At 45.1% G+C, this 21,045-nt stretch overlaps 1 protein-coding gene across 2 annotated transcripts in view; it reads right to left on the minus strand.

Annotated features, from left to right (window-relative positions):
- The window catches only part of GPC1 (glypican 1), a 205,407-nt gene that overhangs the window by 103,934 nt on the left and 80,428 nt on the right, over positions 1 to 21,045 (minus strand). Inside the window, exons 1-2 of one of the 2 annotated variants that reach the window (XM_027741239.2) lie at positions 2,770 to 2,790; positions 910 to 1,068 (exon numbers count right to left, since the gene is read on the minus strand). In XM_027741239.2, coding sequence (XP_027597040.1) covers positions 910 to 1,018 — 109 coding nt within the window. In that variant the 5' untranslated portion in view covers positions 1,019 to 1,068; positions 2,770 to 2,790. Of the gene's footprint in view, positions 1 to 909; positions 1,069 to 2,769; positions 2,791 to 21,045 lie in introns of those variants that run through there. The other variant, XM_027741238.2, reaches the window with a different exon arrangement.

Genomic DNA, 21,045 nt, shown 5'->3' on the forward strand with positions numbered 1-21,045 from the left:
GGTCAGGCTTATTTCTTTAGATCTATTATTTACTGCTTGAATTTCCAGTTCCACCTTTCTGGCTATTACAGCTTCTTTCCCCAACTCCTATTCTTTTCACGATAACTCCATATGATGACTGTTGATAAAGTTAGGAGGACCGTGATTCTAAATGTCTGACCTTCTTCAAAATCTGATAATGGGCACAGTTTCTGAATTATAGGTCATCTCAATTTTGCCAGTAAACCATTTATTTCCAGTGGCCTTCAGACCTCGAGGCTCACAGTGTACTGCAAAATGCATTCCTGAGGGAACAACAAAATAAGAGAGCCATCCTTAGCCTTTGCTTAGCACGTTGGGAAGGATACTACACTTTGGAGAGAATGTTTGTCCACAACATCTCATGCATCACAGTCTCCAAGACCTTCCCTACTCTACAACATTGTCTGGTGTTTGTAGGAAGCTGACAGCTATAAGCACCTAATGTGAACTAGCCTCCTTTTCATTTGCAATCCACATGGAAAAGATAGGAAAAATCCATGTTTCCCCACCTACTGAGAGCTATCCAGACACCTTTACCATATTGTCCAACTTACACCTCAGGATACAGTGCCAGCTTTTACATCACTGCCTTAAATGTTACACTGCTGTGGTAGGACCCGATTACACTGTGCTTGTAAAAGCTGTCTCGGTGCCAAGGTACACCTTGGCCTGCAAGCCTCCTTCAGTGGCTGCTCTGAAATGCAGTTCTCAAAATGGCTTGGTCTTACAAAAACACTGCCAAGAGGCACAATTCCTATTGAAGGTCAACACTTCGCACAGAGAGACACAGAGCAAGACACAGAGAAAAGCGTGTCAAACACAAACTCCTAACTCGAACAGTGCTTGGAAAACTAAGCAGTGACTGGATCCTGAGCAGTTTTTACTTACTGTCAAAGCTCCTGTGCTGTGCTGTGAGTGTTGCCTGCACAGAGCGACCAGCCTCTTTCATCATGGCTTCAAATTCACTTCGGCTTTTGTTTGCAAAGTTCTCCTCCATCTCACTGGTGCAGCAGGTATAGCCTTGTGGGCAGATTCGCAGGTGCTCCCCTAAAATGAGAGAAAATGTAGTTTAATGGCCAGGTCTGGAACAGGAAGGATTTCACCCCAGACAATATCAGCTTAAAAATATCCAGCTGCCTGGTAATCTGGATCTGCATCAGGTTTTAGGGTCAAATTTACCCTCTTATTTGAGTTATCCTGCTTTAATATAGTGGTTGGTGTCAATGTAGGCACAAATTTTCTCACTGCTGACTGTGAGGGAAGGAAAAGCAAAGGAGAGAAAATTCATACAAGGGGCAAGGAGAAGGGAAATATGTGTCTCCTGCTCAAAGTCTGTCCTAGAATCCAGCTCTGCCTAGAATCCTAGAAAACATGGAAGTCTGATTAAATGACATACTAGCTGTCCCCGTTAGACTTAACATGTATATTAGAACAGCTGTTTGAAACTGCTTTGTCAAGGAAAAACACCCAACTCCAAAGTGCTCCCTGCCCTCCCAAACCTATCCTGGGAAGGCATTTCCATAACCAGAGAGGTGAGACTAATGAGAAGTTTTCAAAAGACAGAGACATGCTGAATGCCAGGAATTTGGGTGACTAATTCCCCTCCACACAAATTGAAATTTTCAATGAAAAGTTTATCTCCCAGAAAGAGACGACACCACCCCAAAAAAGGTTGCTATGACAATCACTGAATATACCCTTTGCTATAGGAAGGACAGAAAAGGTAAGAGTACTCGGCAGCCAAATTGAAAAATTCCCCAGTATGGAGTTCCTCCAGCCTTTTGCAATTTTTTTACTGTGAAGAAGCAAGCGTTGGCATAGGCAGAGTCAGCAACATTGTAAAAACAATTGCTAAAGTTCTTATGAGTCCTTACAAAGACATATCCACCTGCAAACACACCCTACATTTCTCCTTACCCAGCAACAATAATTCATTTGAATGAAATCAAACATTTATTTTTTTTTTAAGAATAAAAATCCCCTTGTTCCAAGCATGCATTGAGACAAACCAATTACCAAGTAGTTACCATGCTTAATATAATTTGATTGGTATTGCCAATGATTTTGCTGGCACTTCTACAAGACTGCTGTCTTAATGTCATAGATGAGCCTAAATATCTTAAAAATCACGTTTTATCTAAGTGTCTCTACAGCTTCAGATGCTGAATAGTTTCCCATTAAAGCCCTTAGATATTTCCAGCATAAAGTCCTTAGCAAATGGATGGTAAAGGGTCTCTGAAACTGGGCATGTGTCCTACCTTTGTGAAAGCCATGTCATCAGCAGCCTAGGAGCAATTCTGACAGGAGTGCTCTATAGTTGATGTATTTTAGGCAGAAGCCATTCAGGATGAGTTTGCATTTTGCTGGCCCTTGGATCCCTCGTCACAGACGAGCCCTGGAGCAACCTCTGCAGGGCATGGTGTGAGCCTGCCCTTGGAAAACGGGTTATTGTGGGCATCTGCACCCCCAGAGCAGTCTTCCTGTCTAATGTGATTGGAATTGCTGCTCATCAGCTTTTGCAGGAGAATAACTGTCGTCATAAGCCTTGTGTTGTGCTTCCATCTGAGAGGAGTGTTGGGGGCAGTGTGTTCCATGGGCTGCCATCTCCCATGGGACCCACTCCCTGTCCCCACAAGTGCCCAGGCACCACACCACTAGAGCAACAGTAAAAGTAGCAACTTGCTTCCATATAAAAACTCAAATATAAGAGTCAAATATAAACATCATGTGGCTCAGTGCCTGCCATACCAAATGCAAGTTCAGTTCCAGTGCTTGCCTAAGCCTCTCCTTCCCTCGTGAACTAGATTGTTCCAAATCATTCCCTGGGCTCCTTTCTGTAAAGCTGCGTTTATCTCTGCAGCGTGAGGCCTGCTGACGTGTGACAGACAGGCAGGAAAAGGGAGCTGTAATTTTCTGACAAGACAAGCCTTTGATTCCTGTCACAGCAAATTAAAAACTTTCTTCTTGTACAGCCCTTTCCATCCAATTTCTGCTGCCACAGGATTTCTGGCAAGGACAGGAGTTTTGTGGACAGCAGTTTTACTGCGGGATGCCTCCGTTCCATGAGGCCTTCAGTGACTTCAGGACAGAGAGAGGCCTTTTCAGTGCCTCTTTGAGAAGCTGATCAACAAGGAAGTGGATCCCAAGGGATCCCAATGGTTCCCAAAAGTGCCTTTACCACCTCAGTCGCTGGTGAATTTTGCTGTTGAGGCCCGGGTCCTGTTTAGAGCCCTTGCTTTCAATAGAACCCAAGGGTATGGTGCACCATTCCTCTGTGCACCATTAGCCACCAGGGCTGAAGCCTCACACAGCTCTTTACAGATACCCTCTTTTGGGAAACTGAAACAAAGCAGTGGGAACTTGGAGAATCTCCCATCTCCTGGCCTGCACCCAGCAGGTCTCCTGCCTGAAACTGGAAGAGCAAACATGAACATCCCCACAAAGGAGACAGTGACATGTTCATCAAAGCTGCCTGTCAGGCGTATTCCCTGCACAGGCTTTAGAAACCAAGGAAGGGGGAAAGTGTGGGGATTGCCCCCAGGAGGAGAGGACAGTGAGACAGAGCCCTGTGCTTTGCCTGAGCTCACTGACGGATACTGAGGAGCAGCAGCAGTGTGAGGCGTTAATTAAAATGTGACATGCCCAGACAGAACCCCCTGCGCTTCCACCCTAGACAAGGCAGAGCGTGTTTCAGCAGGATGGCACCAGCCCAACACCTTGCTGTGTGAGCAGAGTCTCGAGTCACTGCCACCCAGCCAGCACTGCGGGACCGAGGGGAAAGGGACAGGGAAAAAAAGGGCAGAAAGCAAGAGAAAAGTCACATCTGTAGCTAAAATCACTTAATTTTGCACAATTAACTTTGCGAATTGAATATAGAATTTTTTCAACCACTCAGAGCGGTTCAATCCCTTTTGAAGTAGCATTTATCTTCGCTTTCTGCAGGTGTTTGTGTGGTACTCAGCACCACTTCACTCTGTCTCAGTGGGAAGCAAAGTTTTTCTTATTTGTCTCTGTAATTCAAACTCTGCGCACACAGAACAGTCCTATAGCACTGTGAACATGCTTTGCTTTCTGTGCTTTTTAACCTGACCCACCCTGGAAACATTCACTATTATTATTTAACCTTTTTCTATTGACTCCAAAATAAATGCACTACAGACCATATTTTTTTTTCTCCTTATATTTCAAAGTGCTTTTGTTTGCCAACTTGCCATTATATCACTGCTGAAGCTGCACTATAAATATCCCCGGGTTTCCTTGGCAGGAGACTATCTGTAAAAACCTATGGAGAGTCAGAGGTGTTTTACGAGGATACAGTGTGTGTTCTCTCTCTGCTGCTGCGTCACAGAAATTCTACCTGTATACAACTGGCCTGTTGTTCACCACTTGCTGGAGAGCTCATGCTCCCAGCCTCTGGAAGAGCTTTACAGAAAGCAAGCGGGCACAGCAGAAGCCAAACTGACAGCAAAGAGATGGCTGCTCAAATCTCCTTGAAGATAATGGATATACTCCCAGCAACTCCGGCCAACTCTGTGTCAGGCCCAAAGAGATTTACACCACCCCATGGGTCTGTAACTGAAAACCAACCATCTCTCCCCAGCCCTTGACTTGCAACCTCGCAGCTGAGCAGGTCTGGCAGTGGAACATGGAGGTGCACAAGGTGCACTTGATGGCTCAGCTAACACCAGCTGCCCTAAGCAGTGTGGATTTAAGACACATTTGTAAGTAAAAGAGGATGCACTTTGAGATGCTCGATTTCCTTTCCAAAAACTATCAGCTTGCCCAAGCTTTTGACAGCCACAACATGTGGTTCAATATGGGTCTCCCTGGAAAAGCCAGCTCTCCTGCAAAGGCTGCTGAAGCTGGGGTGGGATGTAACCCACCGACTTCATGGTCCCTTGGAAACAGAAACAGGGTAAAGCATGCATGAAAACAGCATCAAACAAATACCTCATTTATGATTAACTGCCCTGGAGTGGAAAGGAATAGGCAGGAGACTGAGGATGAGAAAATATCACATTGCCTGGCTATGGGCTTGGATTGTCCTTCAAATATCCTCTCAGCTGGCTGGGTTAGTAGATCATTTGGGCTATCAAATTCATTACTGCACTTGAGAGTGCTGAATATTAAATCACTTGACCACTTCCCACTTGGGGATGGAGCCAGGCTGTTACATGGCAGGGTCCCTGCAGAGGGAATAGCCCTGCCTGCAGCCACCACTACCATGAGCTGGTGAGACAGGGCTCAAGCTCCCTGCTTCTTCCCCTGTGTGCTCTGGCCTCGCTGCCCCGGCCCACGTGGGCTTCCCTCATCCCTGGGCCTACCTGACATGGGCTGTGTGGTAGAACATACCAGAGTAGCAGGATCTCAGCTCACTGTGTTCAGAAAAGTGCTCCAGATGTTCACTGCTCCTGCATTTCACCCCACCACGAGGCTCCGTAGCCACGAAAACAAGACAGAAGGGCAGTCCCAGGGTGTGAAATGCAATACTGAGAGAAGAGTCCTTGGCTCCTTTAACCATGTAAATAGTGCTATTTCTATCCCTCTCACAGGATGTTGGAGATTGAATTAATTACAATGTTTGCAGAAGGTTTGGGGTTATTTGGATGTGTCAGAGTATCTAAATGCAAATTATTACAAAATCATTCCTCCCAGAGGTTAATTTATTTCAGGCTGTGATAAATCCGTCATAATTCTTCCCTCATATTTGTAACCCTGCTCCCACTCACTCTCCAAACTGCTCCAACAACTCACCTCATGCTCCTAGCCTCAGTTCAGCCCCAGATGCCAGGACAGCTCCCGCCCAAACTCCCTCTTTGAGGGTTTCTGGGCGAACACGTCTCAGGTAATCAGGCTTGCGGAAGTGCCACACTGCTGAGATGCCCCTACCAGGCATGGCAGGGACACCAGGACACAGTCCCTGGCCAAGTGCGGCCAATTAGCCTGAGAGCACCTGGCAGCCGAGGAGCTCCACTCCTCTCCTACTGTCCCTTGTAGGCACTACCGTCTGTTGGCCTCTCCCTCTTCACACCTAAATCCCACCTAGGCTAATGAGCATCACAGCTGGGAACTGAGGACTAACCAGCATAATTTAGACCATGGGTTTTCTTCCTATTCCTCTTTTTTTTTTTTTTAACCATGTCAGAATGTCTGCAGCTGATGCAAAATGAGCCTGGAGGTGGTACAGATGTTAAAAATACCTTTCCAAGAGGTAGCACAATGAAAGTAAATCCCCTTCCTTATGCCTTCCAGCTTTTCCTGCTTCAGATGTTCCTGTCCCTATCTCTATTGAAATATATATCTGTAAAGAAAACACGATTTAGCACGTGCTGATAAGTAATTGACAGCACAGCCAGCACTAATACCGCAATGCTACCTTGAATCCCAGTCAGATAACTCCTAAGAGGAAACAGGCATACCCAAAAAATATTCAGTCTAGGAGACAGTCCTGACTGACCATCCTAGGAAGAGCTCTTCATGCCATTTTCATTCTAGATACACTGAGAAACATCAGCTGGCAAGCTGCTTCCAAACACCTATGCCCTGTAATACTCATGTAAGGTGTCCGGGCATGCAGGTGGTCTCCTGTAGTAGCTGCTAACATCAAACTGAACCAGAGACTAGACTGTTCTATTAAGGAGAGAGCAAATCAGTTATTTTGCCATATTGCAAAGGCAGATGTTAGCTGCGCAGCCTGTTTCTTTGATCTGCAGTCAGCTGTCAGCAAAATACGATATCTTCTATTTTATGATTATGTATTAAGAGTATCGTCATTTTTGGCTTTGGTTTGCACACAATGCCAAGGAAGTCATGGCAGGCCTGAATATCAAGTATTGTACAGCAAACATTTACATTGTGATCCAAATGCACTGGACTGTGTTCTCCCTGGTCTTGGCAATACCACGAGTTGAGGATCTGCATGGTGGGGCAGGGCTGTGGGCTGGCCCAGAGACCAGGGGCAGAGTATGTCATGAGGAAGGGCTGTGCTCATGTGAAGTCCTGATTTTCCTGCACTTCCATACACAGAAGCACTCTCAGGATGAGAAGCGGAGGTGGGTAGGGTGTAGCCGGGAACCAGCCCTGCCATGAACTCGGGACGTCTCAGATGTGCTGGACTTGGAGCTAATTCAGCAGGAGCGAGAGGAGAGCCAGAAAGAAGCTGTCTGCTCCACCAGTGCCCTGAAGGAACCACTCATGGACCTCAGTGCTAAGTGGCAAGACCCAGGTTAATCTCACCCTGCCCAAGGCCAGAACAGAGCAGTGTCACAGCTCAGACATGTGCAGAACTGTGGGGAAGAGGCAGGCACTGTCTCACCTCCTGCATCCACACCCATGATCCCATGCACATCCTTACTGCCTCCCGGCCTCAGTAAGATGAGAGGGATTTGGCTAGCATAATCAACTCCTATCTCTCTTGGCCGCTGGGTATCTCAGGGGACTGATAACAAGGGCATGAAGGCTTTTCAAGCTGCACACCACAGGTTTGAATTTGTCCCATGTCAGCAGCTTTTATAATGCCTTACCATCTGAGGGCTGATCAAATAGCTTGTGCTATCTGAGATGAACTAATGTTTTTGTTCCAGATAAAGAAAACAAGCACTACGCTCCACATCAGTGATAAAAACAGCAAACTGGAAAAAATAGCTGGAGAATATGCTTATTCTCTTAAAGCAATGCACGTGTTTAAGATGAGACAATAGCAAAACATTAAATGCTTGTTCCCACAGCTCATCATTCAGACCAGGATTATACCAACAGAAGTGAACAACCAGGAGCAGATAATCCACAAGATTTATTCTTTCCACTCCTTATCTTTCTACTCCTACCAGGATTTAATAAACTATCAAAATACTGTTAACCAAATAAGACAACTTAATCTGGCTACTGCATGGAGTTGGCTCCCTACCAGGTTAGCACTGTTCTGTAATTGCATTACAATGAAAACCTGACACAGTGAATAAATACAGGTACTTCTGAGAAATGCCACAACTGGCATCCTCAGAGCAGAAACCCCCTGATGAGTGGGAGAGCTTTGGGACTGCCCCAGTTCTCACCAACACAGGCCACTCAAGTCTGGATCCCAGGGAACCAGGCGGGAGGGTGCGAAGGAGTCTGAACAGCAATTTCCTCTGTGTTTGCTCTGTTCGTGTGTCAAAATACTTCAGGCTCCGAGGCTGTCAGCTCAGTGTCAAGCTCACACTGGAAGTGTGGTATCAATTTGTTTAATCCTAGACCCTGATGTCAAAGGAATTTATAAGGCAGGCAAACATGGGCAAAAAAAGTTAATTAACAGAGGAGAAAGAGCCACCTCCGTGTCCTGGAAAAATACTAAGTACAGAGTAGATAAGAGTGCCTTCAGAAATGACAGTCTGAAAATCCTAATGTCATCTGTGTATGTTACAGTGGCAAACTGCCCAGAGGAAGGGAACAGAGAAAATGTCACAAGTGCTGACAACAGACATGATTCTTACTGGAAAGCTCTGCATGAAAGCACTTCACCCACGCATTGCTCCTTTGGGTTTTAGGACCGTCTTTCTGAATGAAACAGAACACCCCTTCCCATCACTCCGCTCCCCAAGTTTCTCTCAGGACCTGGATCTGTCCTTAGCTACATGGGCCTGACTAAGCCGCTGAATCTAAGCTGTGCACACACAGCAGGAATCAGCACAGGGCGCAGCAATTCAAGCCTGTGTTTAAGGACAAAGTAGGAAATGCTTTACAATTTGCAATAGAAAATATCTTTTTCAGCGGTTGAGAGAGGAATGAAAGAACGAGGGCCAAATCCACACGTACCACAAGCAATGAAGGACCTCTAGCTAACAGAACTCACCGAACACACCGAATCCAACACTCCTGGGCACCAAACCCACCGCAGGGGAGCTCCTGAGCAGATCTGCTCCAGGAAAAGAGCCTTGTTAAAGGCATCAGTTGGGAGCCAGGACATGGTCTACAATTAACACTCTCCAAATAAATTAATCCTGAAAGAAGCCTTCGGTTCAGACTAGACCAGTTGCAAGGATAATGGACAAACACACAGGGTGCAACACTGTGTACACTCTTTCCTCTCCCCTTCTCTGAAAAATAGAAACTCTTAAAATGAATCTTAGACAAGGGAAGAATTATCTTGTCTCTTCTCATAACACTTGTGGGGATGTATTGAAGTTCTGTGTCGTAATCCATCACTATTAACCTCTTTCAGAGTTGTCCCGAGCACATCAGCTTCTCACCAGATGTTTTTTCTTCTTGGAACAAAGAGTCTTTTTATCCTCAGTTTGCTGCAATCTAAAATAAGATCAAACTGGAAACCTATCACTCTTATCAGATGCAGCTTCATTGCAGGCTCCATAACAACATAAATATGTTATTACATAAGAAGAAAAGCAATTCATTAAGCAGAACCTTTTTTTCCCAACTCCTCGGAAAAAAAAATCTACTGGAGAAACTGTCAGCTCTTCCTTGTGCCCTGACAGCTTGCTGCCAGAAGGATCAGACTGGAAAAGGAATCTGGGCAGTAAACTGAGGACTAAAGATGCAGATAGCACTAGGATGTTTAAAGAGGTGAAGGTTTAAAGAGGTGAAGGCTCCATTTAAAAAAAAAAAACAAACAACTTTGGGGCAATAATTCATATAATCCATGTCAGGAACTTGAGGAAGGGTTTGGACAAAACCAAAAGCCTTTTTCAGTTTCTCTGTTGAAGCTCTGCAAGGAAAATGGTGGTACTGCACTTGGGTCTAGTTTGGGATAAAGAGACTAAAGAGCTTCAGCAAGCTTGTAAAACTATTGGTCAAGAATAGGGAGTGCTTGTGGCCAGTCCCAATGCCAGTTCCCAATGCAAGAAACAAACCTGGATTAACCTCTCGTGGAGAAGTCAGCAATTAGAGAACCTTTCCTTTCAACCCCAGCAAAGCTGCTCAAGCAGTAGACGCTGGTGTGAAAACCATAAAAATCATCTTTCTGGGTTTCAGCCACATGCTCAACTCAGGGCTCCTGCAAGGATGTACCACAACAGAGCAGGAGGCTGGGCACGGTGCCCAGGGGGCTGCCACAGCTGCCCACCTTGATGAGCTGCACTCCTGGTTGCCAGCTCACCCAGATGAGGACCGTGGGCTGCCTCCTCCTGCTGAGCACAGCTACAGACACTGCTGGGAGCACCAAGGAGTGCGGGGGCGGCTCATTCCAATCCTGCAGGAGGATGTCTGCATCCAAAGAAGGGTCTTGCTCTCTAGCAAAAAGGGAAAATAAACAAACTAAAAAAACCTAAACCACTCTGTCTGCTGGGAAAAATGAAAATGACTCCCGAGCTTGCAAAAAACCTTGTCTTTAAATAGTTATTAAACACACTAAGTTTTTGGGTCTGAATCTGATTCTGAGAGTTTGCAAAAGCAAAATGCCTACGCCTAAATATCTAAAACTTAAATTTAATGACACTTCTTAATCACAAATTCCATAAATGTGTGTACACTTATCAAAATTAAAAATATGCACATAATAAATTGTCTGAACCCCACAAATTCAAGATCATCCTTTTTTAGATTTTTATAAAAATTTAAACAGCTTTACCTATGCAGAGTTGTTGACTTGTGCCATAAATTGGGAGTGCTTATATCTCCTCTAAAACTCTTTGCTGTATGTGTTGGCAGGGATGTGGGAAGGTGCAGGATTGGAGGGGCAAGTTCTTGTTGCTGTGGGCTTTCTCACTTTGCAACTTGAAGTTTTTTTCAGCCCTAGAAATCCATGGTTCTTCTTCAGCTACTGCTTTGTTTTATTTGTCTCAGGAGTGTTTTGGCCAGCAGCAGAACTGCTGAGCTGTGGAGCCCCTTCCTACAATTTGAGGGACCACGAAAGCAAATGGCAAGTATGGGGTCATCTTGTGGGAACACGAAATTACAGACTTCCAGTTCTGCAGCTGATGCAGAACTTGGGCGGACAAGTATCAGCATCCAGGCTGGAGTCTGCTGAAGCCTTTGGCTGCTGTGTGTGAGTGATCTGCAGCAGAAGGAATTCAATATGCTGCCTTTCCCTTCTGGTTGCAGAAGCACGTAGGTAAAACCTGCACCATTGCTCCTCTTTTTATGCCTCCATCTGATCTTCCAAAAGCAGATTACAGAAAGCTGCCTAAAGATGCAAAGGATATCCATAGGGACCTCCTCTTCTGCCCTTAAAATTAATCCCGGGTATGAGGAGATGCAAACACCAGTCTGGTCCTGCCACAACCGTTTCATGAACAGATCTTGGCTTCCACAAACATCAAACCATCGCCTTTCACCCCCGCACAGAGGGGTGATCCAGAGGACCCAGTTTAAACTGCGATGAACATTTGAAACTCCAACGCCCTGCTAGATCTCAACATGGTTCATAGTGCATATGCCCAAAATTTTACCAGAGGAATTTATTTTAGGCAACTTCTGTTTGAAAACTTAATGGAAGTGTAGCTGTTCTCCCCTGAGCGTCAGGAACAGATGACTAAGAAATGTTGCCAGTATCTGTCTTTCAGCGAGATTAGTGTTGGGTTTGTGTGGTATCCTATTTATAACTTTGACAAACAGCTCAACCAATCATTTCATACCTAATCATAGCTGTCTGCCCGGCTCCCTTCAGGGAAAAGCTTTTTAAAAACTATGTGCCAACATAATACGAACAAAGAGAAGCAAACCACAGTCAAGAAAAAAAAAAACCCTGCTCCCCAAACCAGCAACCAGGAAAAGGTCATGAGCTACAGAGAAAGTAGGCCTTGGTAAATCATAAGGCATAATTAGAGCGTCATTATTCATGGGACTGCACAGCTATCGTTAGTCAGTGTTTCCACTGTAAACCCCTATTTTCATAGAGGTTTGCAGCTCAGCTGCAAGGAATTAGTCTGTGATGAAGTTTGGCAGTAGAAATTTTAGAGCAAGGATTATTTTTTTTTAAACCATTTAAAGATCTTTTTTTCTTCCCCTCACCTTCTATTCCCCTCTTACTTTCAAGGCTGTAGCAGTATTTACAGAAGAAACAAAAAACACTTCTGTGTGTGCGCTGATTTTTGGTTTTTCCGTGTATGTCTCTGTGTAGTTAAAGGGACCAACCCATCAATTTAACAGAAGTCTTAAAAAACTGAAGTTGTGATTCCCACAACAATTACTACTCAACTTTCCTTTGGATGTTATTCATGAGCATTAATATCTGTGGTGTTAACTGCTGTGCATTAAGGAGCCTTCACATTCCGAGTAAACCCTGCATATCCATCTAACGCTGAAGATGGGTTTACATTTCATGGGATAGAGCTGTTAGATTTCTTTACATCTTTTTGCTTTGAAATAACATTTTCCAGGGATTATAAGAGATTACTTTCTGCTGGACTCGCCCCTAAGCCCTACGCTCGCCTGCCTCTTTGCTCCCTGCCTACCTGACCCTTCCATTAGGGCTCAGATTTCAGGATGCACAAAGGCATGGTGGGGACCACTAAGAAGAATCACAAGGAAGGGAAAGGGATGGGAGAAACATCTCGATGAGACATTTTATCCCAGACAATATTAAATAGTTCCTTTCACAACATTTTCAGCTACTCAAGAGAAACAGGCTGCTGTTTGCATTTGTAAGAACATCAGAGGAATGCATCTGCTCTTTTCCAACCAGCTTTGGCTGAAGCATCCTAGAGGTTCAGCATTCCTGGGTATGAATGAGATTTGCTTTCACACATAGGGACCACACTCCAGCAAGGTACAGCAGCCTCTGGCCTCTATGCCTGGTTGTCACTGCATGCCACAAGCAGCACAGGTCACAAGGAACTGCTTTAAGTGCAGTCCCAGCTCAGAGTGGGTCAACAGTTACTCAGCTTGAAAAAAGCAGTGTAAAACTGTGATCTTGAAGACTTGCAAGGCTCAGTCTGGAACTGGATCGCAGTGAATGGTCCGAGTGTTCATATCAATATCTTCAGTGCACAGTTTCTAAAGAACAGACTAGTTTATCCAGGCAATTTGATTTTCTAGTGAAACAGATGCCACCGTTTAACATCACCTTGCTTCAAATCCCATTTTCCTGGACCTTGATCCTGGCATACAGGAAACTGGCCACCTCTGAGCTTCTAACACCGTGTAATGTTCATGCCCTCCTTGGAGCTCCCCACCCCAGCACTAATGAGCTTCCCCTCAGACAGCCTGGCAGTGTGACAAGGATAAGAGTGCTTGCAAGGTACCACACAGAATTCCTGGAGGCAGCTACCACCAAGCTCCCTGCAATTCCAGTGTATTCTCCAGACGACTAGAACAGCAACACCAGCTATTGTGAAGGGAAGGAAAGCAGATCCCCCACCACACTGACCACAATCATTTGTGAAAACCATAGAAGATAAATTCTTCTTTTAGAGTGAAAGTACTTATCTCTGCTACAAATTGTGGTAAGTACAGTATTTATGTTGCAGAGAAGATGACTTGAATTCCTGCCATGTCTTAAAAACAGTACAAAGCAGAATTTCTACATACCCTGCTTGAATCTGCTTTTTAAGGTAGTAGTTAGAAATTAAGAGGCAAATGAACTCAGATTACTCATGTATCTTCAGTCATTTACAGGACTGTTAGCAAGATCCAGGCTTCAGAGGGCTGGATCACTTTCCCACTGCAACCATTATTAACCTGACATAACATGTTCATAGAGTAAGAGATGACACCGATGCTGTAACTGGTCTCCACAGAATATGGTTATGATTAGGGAATACCTTAGAGAAACTGTCATTAATTAAGCACTCAGCTACATGCATAAAGATGGGCGAAGGAAAAGCTCTGCAATTTCATGACTTAAAAGAGGTCTGTTCTCAACATTTTGGTTATTGGGTCTTTTTTGCTTGAGTGTTGCTAAGAAGTGGCAGATTCATATTAAATGCAAACTGCACAGTTTTTTCCTTCACCACTTTTCTCCTGCATGTAAGCATGCAATCTTCTGCACCCACCTGAAAAGACATCATGGCCCAGTCAGTAAAACATGCAACTTTTAAAATCTGAATTTAGTTCTCCCAATACTGTGCATCCAAGTATGTTATTCCCTTCTGGAAAAATCCATAGTGCTTCAAAGTGCATTTCATACATCAGGTCCCAGGTACTTAACTCGGTCTAAACCCAGGGCCCCAATCAAAGCAGCAAGTTCTCCTTTTGATCCCTCTGTTCTCTGAGCTCACTGAGATGCTTTTGCTTTTGAATAATCACATTCTTTGTGCATCACAGCACAATAGTACTGTCACCACATTTTTCTTTCTTGTCTTAGCAAGGGACCATCCCCAGGATGTTTTATCAAGTCTGGAAGTCGACTCCACTTCCAGATTGAATGGAATTTCCCAGTGGGAAATGTTCTTGGCACTCTTAAAGATGTGATATACTACCTCTACACATTTACCAGTCTGGCCACTATTCACCTAAGTCATAAATGCAATGCAAAACCACTTTCTCTTTTTTGCAAGCTGATAGGAAAAATTTAATACCAGTCTGACCAGTAAGTAAAAGGCACTGACTATCACTGTGATCAGTGTGATTTTCAGTAATGCCTTGCACCTTGTTTCCCCTGGCCCTGCCCACATTTTGGCCTGTTTCTGAGCTACTCACATAAAACCAGGTACCCACAGAGAAGCAGTCTTCCAGAGCAGAAGACTGTTCTGCAGAGCATTCACACTTGTATGCAGGTTGCTTGTCTCCCACCATCTAACTACGTGGTCTTTGCTGACCAGTTTGGTAGGGAAGTGGAGAGGATTTGTTCCTCTGAGCAAATAGAAGTAAACTGTGCAACTCTGTTGGTTTTGGTGTTTATAAGCATGTCATGCTCTAGTCTTCAGGCTTACCCAGGGTACTGCTGAGGGACTGCTGCTCCCCCACCATATGTGCTCACACAGCTTGAATGCCATTCACAGTGAGCCTCAGTGCACCTGCACTGGAGAAAATCCAAGTGGAAATCTCATGGGAACAAGTGTTATCACTGGGGAGGCTTAGAAACAGGCTGGGCAAACAGCTCTAAATAGACTTCACTGAGCAACTCCTATTTGCTGTATCTGCTGAGGCTACATGGTCTCAGATCACTTTTTCATTCTCCATTTCCCAGGATGTTATGACCTGTCCATCTTGCTGGCTGGGGTGTTAGGCAATGGTATCAGGTTCTTGCACCTCATCTGAGAATTAGGACAACATATCCATCAGTGTGTGAGAGTGACAGGCAACTGTACCTACCCAGCATTAGAAATAAGAAGATACAACAAGATTTGCATGTTTAATTGCATCCTCATTCCCTCTGACAGCTGAAACCCCCTTAATTAATACACTTCACACACTGTCTACTTTTGATTTACTTCAAATTCCAACCATCAGCAGAGGATGTTTGTCCTGTTCCTGCTGAAAGCCACCCGGGATTTGTGATGCCCATCACTCAGCCTCGCTCAAGCAGGAAGACAGCTGTGGATACCTCTCCCCTGGATGAAATATCCTCCTCCCCTCCTTTCGGAGTATGACTGGCCTGCTTAGTCTCCTCAGGCCTCATTCCCTTGGCATACAGAACTTAACCCTTCCATAAAACAAACTCACTGTCTTCCACGTGTCTTTCAGGCCCTATCTCTGAAATTTGACCATGAGACTTCCCTGTTACATTTATGAAAGGTATGTGACTGGTCTCCTGTAATCAACAGATGATGAACACGTAATTCTACATATCCTCACACAGGGCTCATTAGCTGTGGACCATACTGCACTACTGCAGGAAGGAGATGACCAGCAGCTTGACTGGCATCTCATCTCGTTCCTTCCCAGTCTGTTCTCAGTGACACAGATTACCCACTCACTCCTTCTTCTTCCTCTTTGGCCCCTTTCACTCTGACCCAGTGGTTCCCCACATTTCTGCTGAGTAAGTGAGCAGTGCTGAAGTGGCAGTGCAGCAGCCATGCTCCAAACTCCACAGCTCCTGTGAGCCAAAATCTTGGATTTCCTCAAAGTCCCCATTTCTCTTGAAGCACATTGCAATCACCTGGTTTACTGAGGACACAAAGGAAGCATCACTGATTCTATCCCAGCATAACCTTCCACTGAAAACTGGCTCCTCCCTCTGCTTACAGAGTTCTGCATCTGCCTTAAGATATTTATTAGGGCACACAAATAACAAAACCTGCACTTTGATCAGCAGTTGCCTTAAGCCAGCAGAGACACTGAACTACTGATTTCAGAAGCAGCATCTGACAGGGGGAACAAATGGGAATGGATCAGATCTTGTAGAGGAGCTGCTGTTAGAAATCCAGCTCCTTTTCAATATGATGCAAAGCACTTGCGGTAGCTTCGGGTTGTTGCTCACCTGAGGACAAAACTGCTCCCATTGAAGCTGATGTCAAAACTCTGGCTGGCTTCAAAGACAGAGGGACTGGACCCTCAGTGCTTTCAACTCTTGTAACCCACCTGTGTGCTTAACAGCTTAGGAAGAGCTTTTGTATCCATCAACCCTCTTCTGAGCAGCAGAGAGAGGTTTGTCCAAACGCGGGGCCCGTTACTTTAATCACAATCACTATACAGTGACTGCCCTGGTGTCAGGAGCTAGAACAAAGTGCTTCTTCTCAGAAGTGAAGCGTGCTGCAACTCAGATGCTTTACAGACACTACTGGCCTGAACCAACAGTTCCACCAAGGCAGATTTCATATGCTCTGTGTCAAACAGCCAACTAGTTCCTAGCTATGACCTTTAGACTCTGTAATTAAAGACACTGGCAAAGACGAGCTTCCTTCACAAGTCCTGAAAGTATTCCAGTTTCATGCTTTTGCCTGCTAGGAGATGTGAACTTCTAGATGGACTTTAGGGTTTGGTGTTTTTTGGCCTGACACATGATATTTCAGTAAAGGAGTCCAAGAGTCACAAGAACAATCAGTGTATACTTCCTGAGGCAATTCAAAGCTACCAAGATTTCACGTGAAAACAAGAACAATAAAATAGATTCAGGACAGGAAAATTATCTCAAAGCCTCATCACAGTCTAACATGGACAACTTTCAATATGTCCCTTACTCATATTATCTACTTTAATTCCAAGTAAATTCCACTTCCATTGCTGATTTGTATTCAGAGAAGCCAAATGGATCAGCCTGCAATGCAGCAGAAGTACTGTACTTTTTAGGACAGCTGCCATTTTGAAATATCCTACTCCTTCCTTCTTCCCTAGATGCTTCATTAAAAAAAAAAACAAAAACCCAGAACAGAACACCAAGAAACCCACAACACTATTCCAATTCTAATGGATCTCTGTTGTCTTTGGAAAAATATATGCTCATATATTAGTCTGACCAAATGGAGAGTAGGAAAGAAATGTAGATACATTTTCCCTAAAATGCATAGTGATCCTATGGTACAGGTTGTACAGGAGGGCTCCCCAGAAGATCGGTCCATTGTGGCTTTACCACCTACCAGATAAACTCCTGAGACCTGTTGCTACTGGAAAACCTCTGCATTAGAGTGACCTGTGTCATTCAGTCAGCCTTTCCTCTTCTCAGCAGTCTGTTATTCTCTCTTCTTTGATTTCACACGTTCACATTTCTTTGCCATCATCTGTCCTTTTTCACCATCTCATAGATAAGCAGTCTAACAAAGACACAAGAGGAATTTTAACCACCCGAATGCAATGCTGAGGTTGCTTGTTTAGTAGGAAGAAATAAACCCCATCAACTGCAATACCATGGATTCATTGCCTCTGCAAGGCAAAATGGGTGGTGTTTCTTTTTAAAAAGAAAACAAACTCTTCTTAAGAAAGCTCTCAGGATCTTAGAAAAAGAAACATTTAAAAGAATGGCCTTACTGAAAATGTGTGTTGCACTAAGGCTTACAATCAAGTCGTTTGTAATAATAATTTGTGCTTATCTCCACAGAACCACCAAAGCAAAGGCACCGTTTCTCTCATTTTCTGCTGGAGGCTCAGCAATGTTATGTGCCCTCAGGCACGGGTAGGCTCAGGGAAGCCCCCTGAAGCATATGCTGCCTACTCGCACCTGCTCACCATCTTCTCAGGTGAGAGGAATGGTGCCAGTAAAGGACTTTGTCACTGTGTCCATCTTGCACATGTACAGAAAAAATGGTCAAGAGCAAGGATGAGAAAAACCCCATCATGTCCCCAGAAACAGCTCACCCATGGAAACCTACCACTGCCTTGGGTTGGGTGTCAGCACCCACCCATCCACACACTTCACACTTCCACACAGACACAGGCACATGTGCCTTGGGGCAGTGACTTCCCCTCCACGGGAGTAGCTCTAGAGAACTCAGCAGAAACAAGCCCATCAATTCAGATGCAAAAGTCAAATCTGCCTGTGCTGAGGAAGCACAGGGGGAATGTGGAGCAGGCACAACCCTCAGCGTTCCTGCATAACAAGCAACAAGTCCTTCCACAACTGAAATGAAAATATCACTTCCCTGAGGAATGGGATATTAATTATAAGCCTACACACTTTTAGCAACGCCTGCTATGTTTATTTTGATCCTCACTACCACACACGTTGTAGCGGCAATACCATCTTCCCTTGGAAGTATTAGACATTACAAACCTCATTTAAGAAAACAGATTTTGCCAGCAGGCCATCAGAAAGATAAGAAATTACCTGACTATGCTCTAGGCCGTAATTGTTTCAGGATTTAGCCACTGAAAATACACCTTTTGTAGTCTGCTAGGGTTGGGAGATAGCATCTTCTTTAATCACCTCTGCTCAAGCCCTTCAGATGCTGCTTAACAGGTCTATTGAGCCCTGGAAAGCACATTTCTGGTCTGCCTGTCATTCCCACTTGCGATCGCTATTTGTTTCCCTGAGCAGTAAAGAGTTGCTGTCAGCTAGGCTGTATATTTTCTTTATCCTAACTGATGAAAGTAAGATTGTGGGAGGCTCTTACAAGAGCTTATAACCCTTGTCTTTCCCAACAGCACAGCCACAGTTTTGCTTTTGGTTCAGCTCCCAGTCCATGAACCTCTGTGCCAGTAAATTAAGCAGTATCTGGTGTTTATATCTCCCACTGGTCACTGATATTTTCTCCCCCAGGGCCTGAATAACACTCAGCCTTTTCAGCTCATGTACTTATCCCTTGTGTTTTCCAGTCATTGCAAATTTGGTTCAGTGTTAGCTGCAGAGGGATCGATAGGTGAAAGCTGGACCCAGACAAGCCTTTGCTCACATTCACACAATGGGGCCAGGCCACCACAAAGCCCCAGGTGGGACCATGCTGCCAGGAGCCCATCTGGGCTGCTCTTTGCTTTGCCCAAAGTTTCTTGCCTCTCCTGTGGGAGGGATGTGTCCCACTGGGAAGCAGTGGCTGCTGTCCCTCGCTTCCAGAGCATGCTCAAGACTGGGAAGCTGGATCTGTGAAAACTGGTACTGTCTGGATTCAGGATACTAAGTAGTTACTGCTACAAACCAGCAGATGAGTGGCCCTGAAACACGGCAGTCCTTAAACATGGCTCTTGAGGTCAGGGCAGGTGACTCATAAGGGAAGCTCTCAGTCTGGAAATCTTCCTGTCCACTCCAACCATTACTGCCCAGGGTGCTGAACTATTAAAATGATCTGATTAATATTTTCAAGAATGTTTTGTTATTCCAAGGTCTAGTTCTTCTCAAAAAAGCACTGAAACTTGCCTTCCAAAATTCAATCTCTTTTGTTGCAGCCAACTGAACAAGTTAAAGCAATGGAAGCAACTATTAAAATCTGGTAGCAAATAGAGAGCATGTGCTACTCAGAAGCAGCCATCTTTCCGCACCCTTTTTTCCATGTTTCCAACGCTTTGAATCCAGATGGATTTCTTTTAAAATTTTCTTTCTGTTGAACATAATGAGGTAGCCAAAGGAGAAGGACATTTTGAATATGAAGTCACTCCTCATGCCAGCTGCAGGTCCTGCAGCAGTGAGACTCGGGCTCCCACCCTGTCGCCTCTCAGGTTCCTGGCATGGTACAGGAGTTAGTGAATCCGTTCTGCCCATGGAGCCTGGGCAGCTGCCTCCTCCCTTGGCGGCAGAGCAGATGTGGGAGGCTGAGAGCAGCGCACAACAGGGATGAAACAAAGGGGAGATCCCTGGGGAGGGGGCTCAGCAGAGCATCACAAGGCTTCTGACAGGTCTGCCTCCAACACATTAGCCGGCTGACAGGAGCCTGTGGCACCAGGAGCTGCCTACACAGAACAAAGCAGTGCCACAGTGCAGCTTACCTGGGTCTCCAGCTGTCTGCTCTCCACAACAAGCAACTCCACTGTGCCTCTCCAAAACCCCAAGGGATGTGAGCTCCCTGAAGGGGAACTTCCCTGGCTCCCTCACATGTCAGAGCACAGCAGGAAGCATCTGTTTTGAGCCCAGAACTTGGGTCCCTCTGATGAGGTAAAAACGTACCTTCATTGAGCATGAAGGGGGTTGCAATGCACTTCATGCTATGCCTGGAGGCCAGGACACACCAGAGCAGTCTGCACCAGAGAGGGGGGACAGAGCTGGCGCTGGGAGCTGCACATCTCTGCCTTCCAAGGGTGCTACAGCTTCTGGGGTGAGCAAGGGCTTTGGTTTTGTATTTATTCAGAATGGCAGATGTTGCTCTGAGATGGGAGCAAAATCACCACATGAAGCCTTTTTGAAAACACCAGGGAGCTAAGTGGTATCTTTAAGGACAGCAGTAGGTTTATAAGGATGCTGCTGTGCCCAAATCACATGGCAGTGAGCTGAGCAGCCAGAGTTGCTCAGGGGGAGAGAATGCCAAGCTGCGGGATCAAAGAAAGCGATCACCCACCACACAGAGACAAATCCAGCCAGCCAAAGTGTGCTTCCCTCCCCACCCTCCCTAACGCTTCCCATTCCACCCTGGGAGGATGCTGCAAGCTTCCAGTAGCTTTTCTGTGTCATTTGGGCAAGACTGAAACTTTCTTCAAAGGAGTCCAGATGTGTTGGGTATTAATTTTATGCTATTGTTTAGTATTTTAATATACAGTAGACAATCATACGCTACAGTAGGCATTACAACACATTGCAAAGATAGTGCACATGCAGTACAATAGCACACAGCTAGAACAAGCTTGGTTTAAGTA

Source organism: Pipra filicauda, unplaced genomic scaffold (assembly GCF_003945595.2).
Source record: "Pipra filicauda isolate LSUMZ 115617 unplaced genomic scaffold, ASM394559v2 scaffold186_size1760508_pilon, whole genome shotgun sequence".
Classification (NCBI taxonomy): Eukaryota; Metazoa; Chordata; class Aves; order Passeriformes; family Pipridae; genus Pipra; species Pipra filicauda.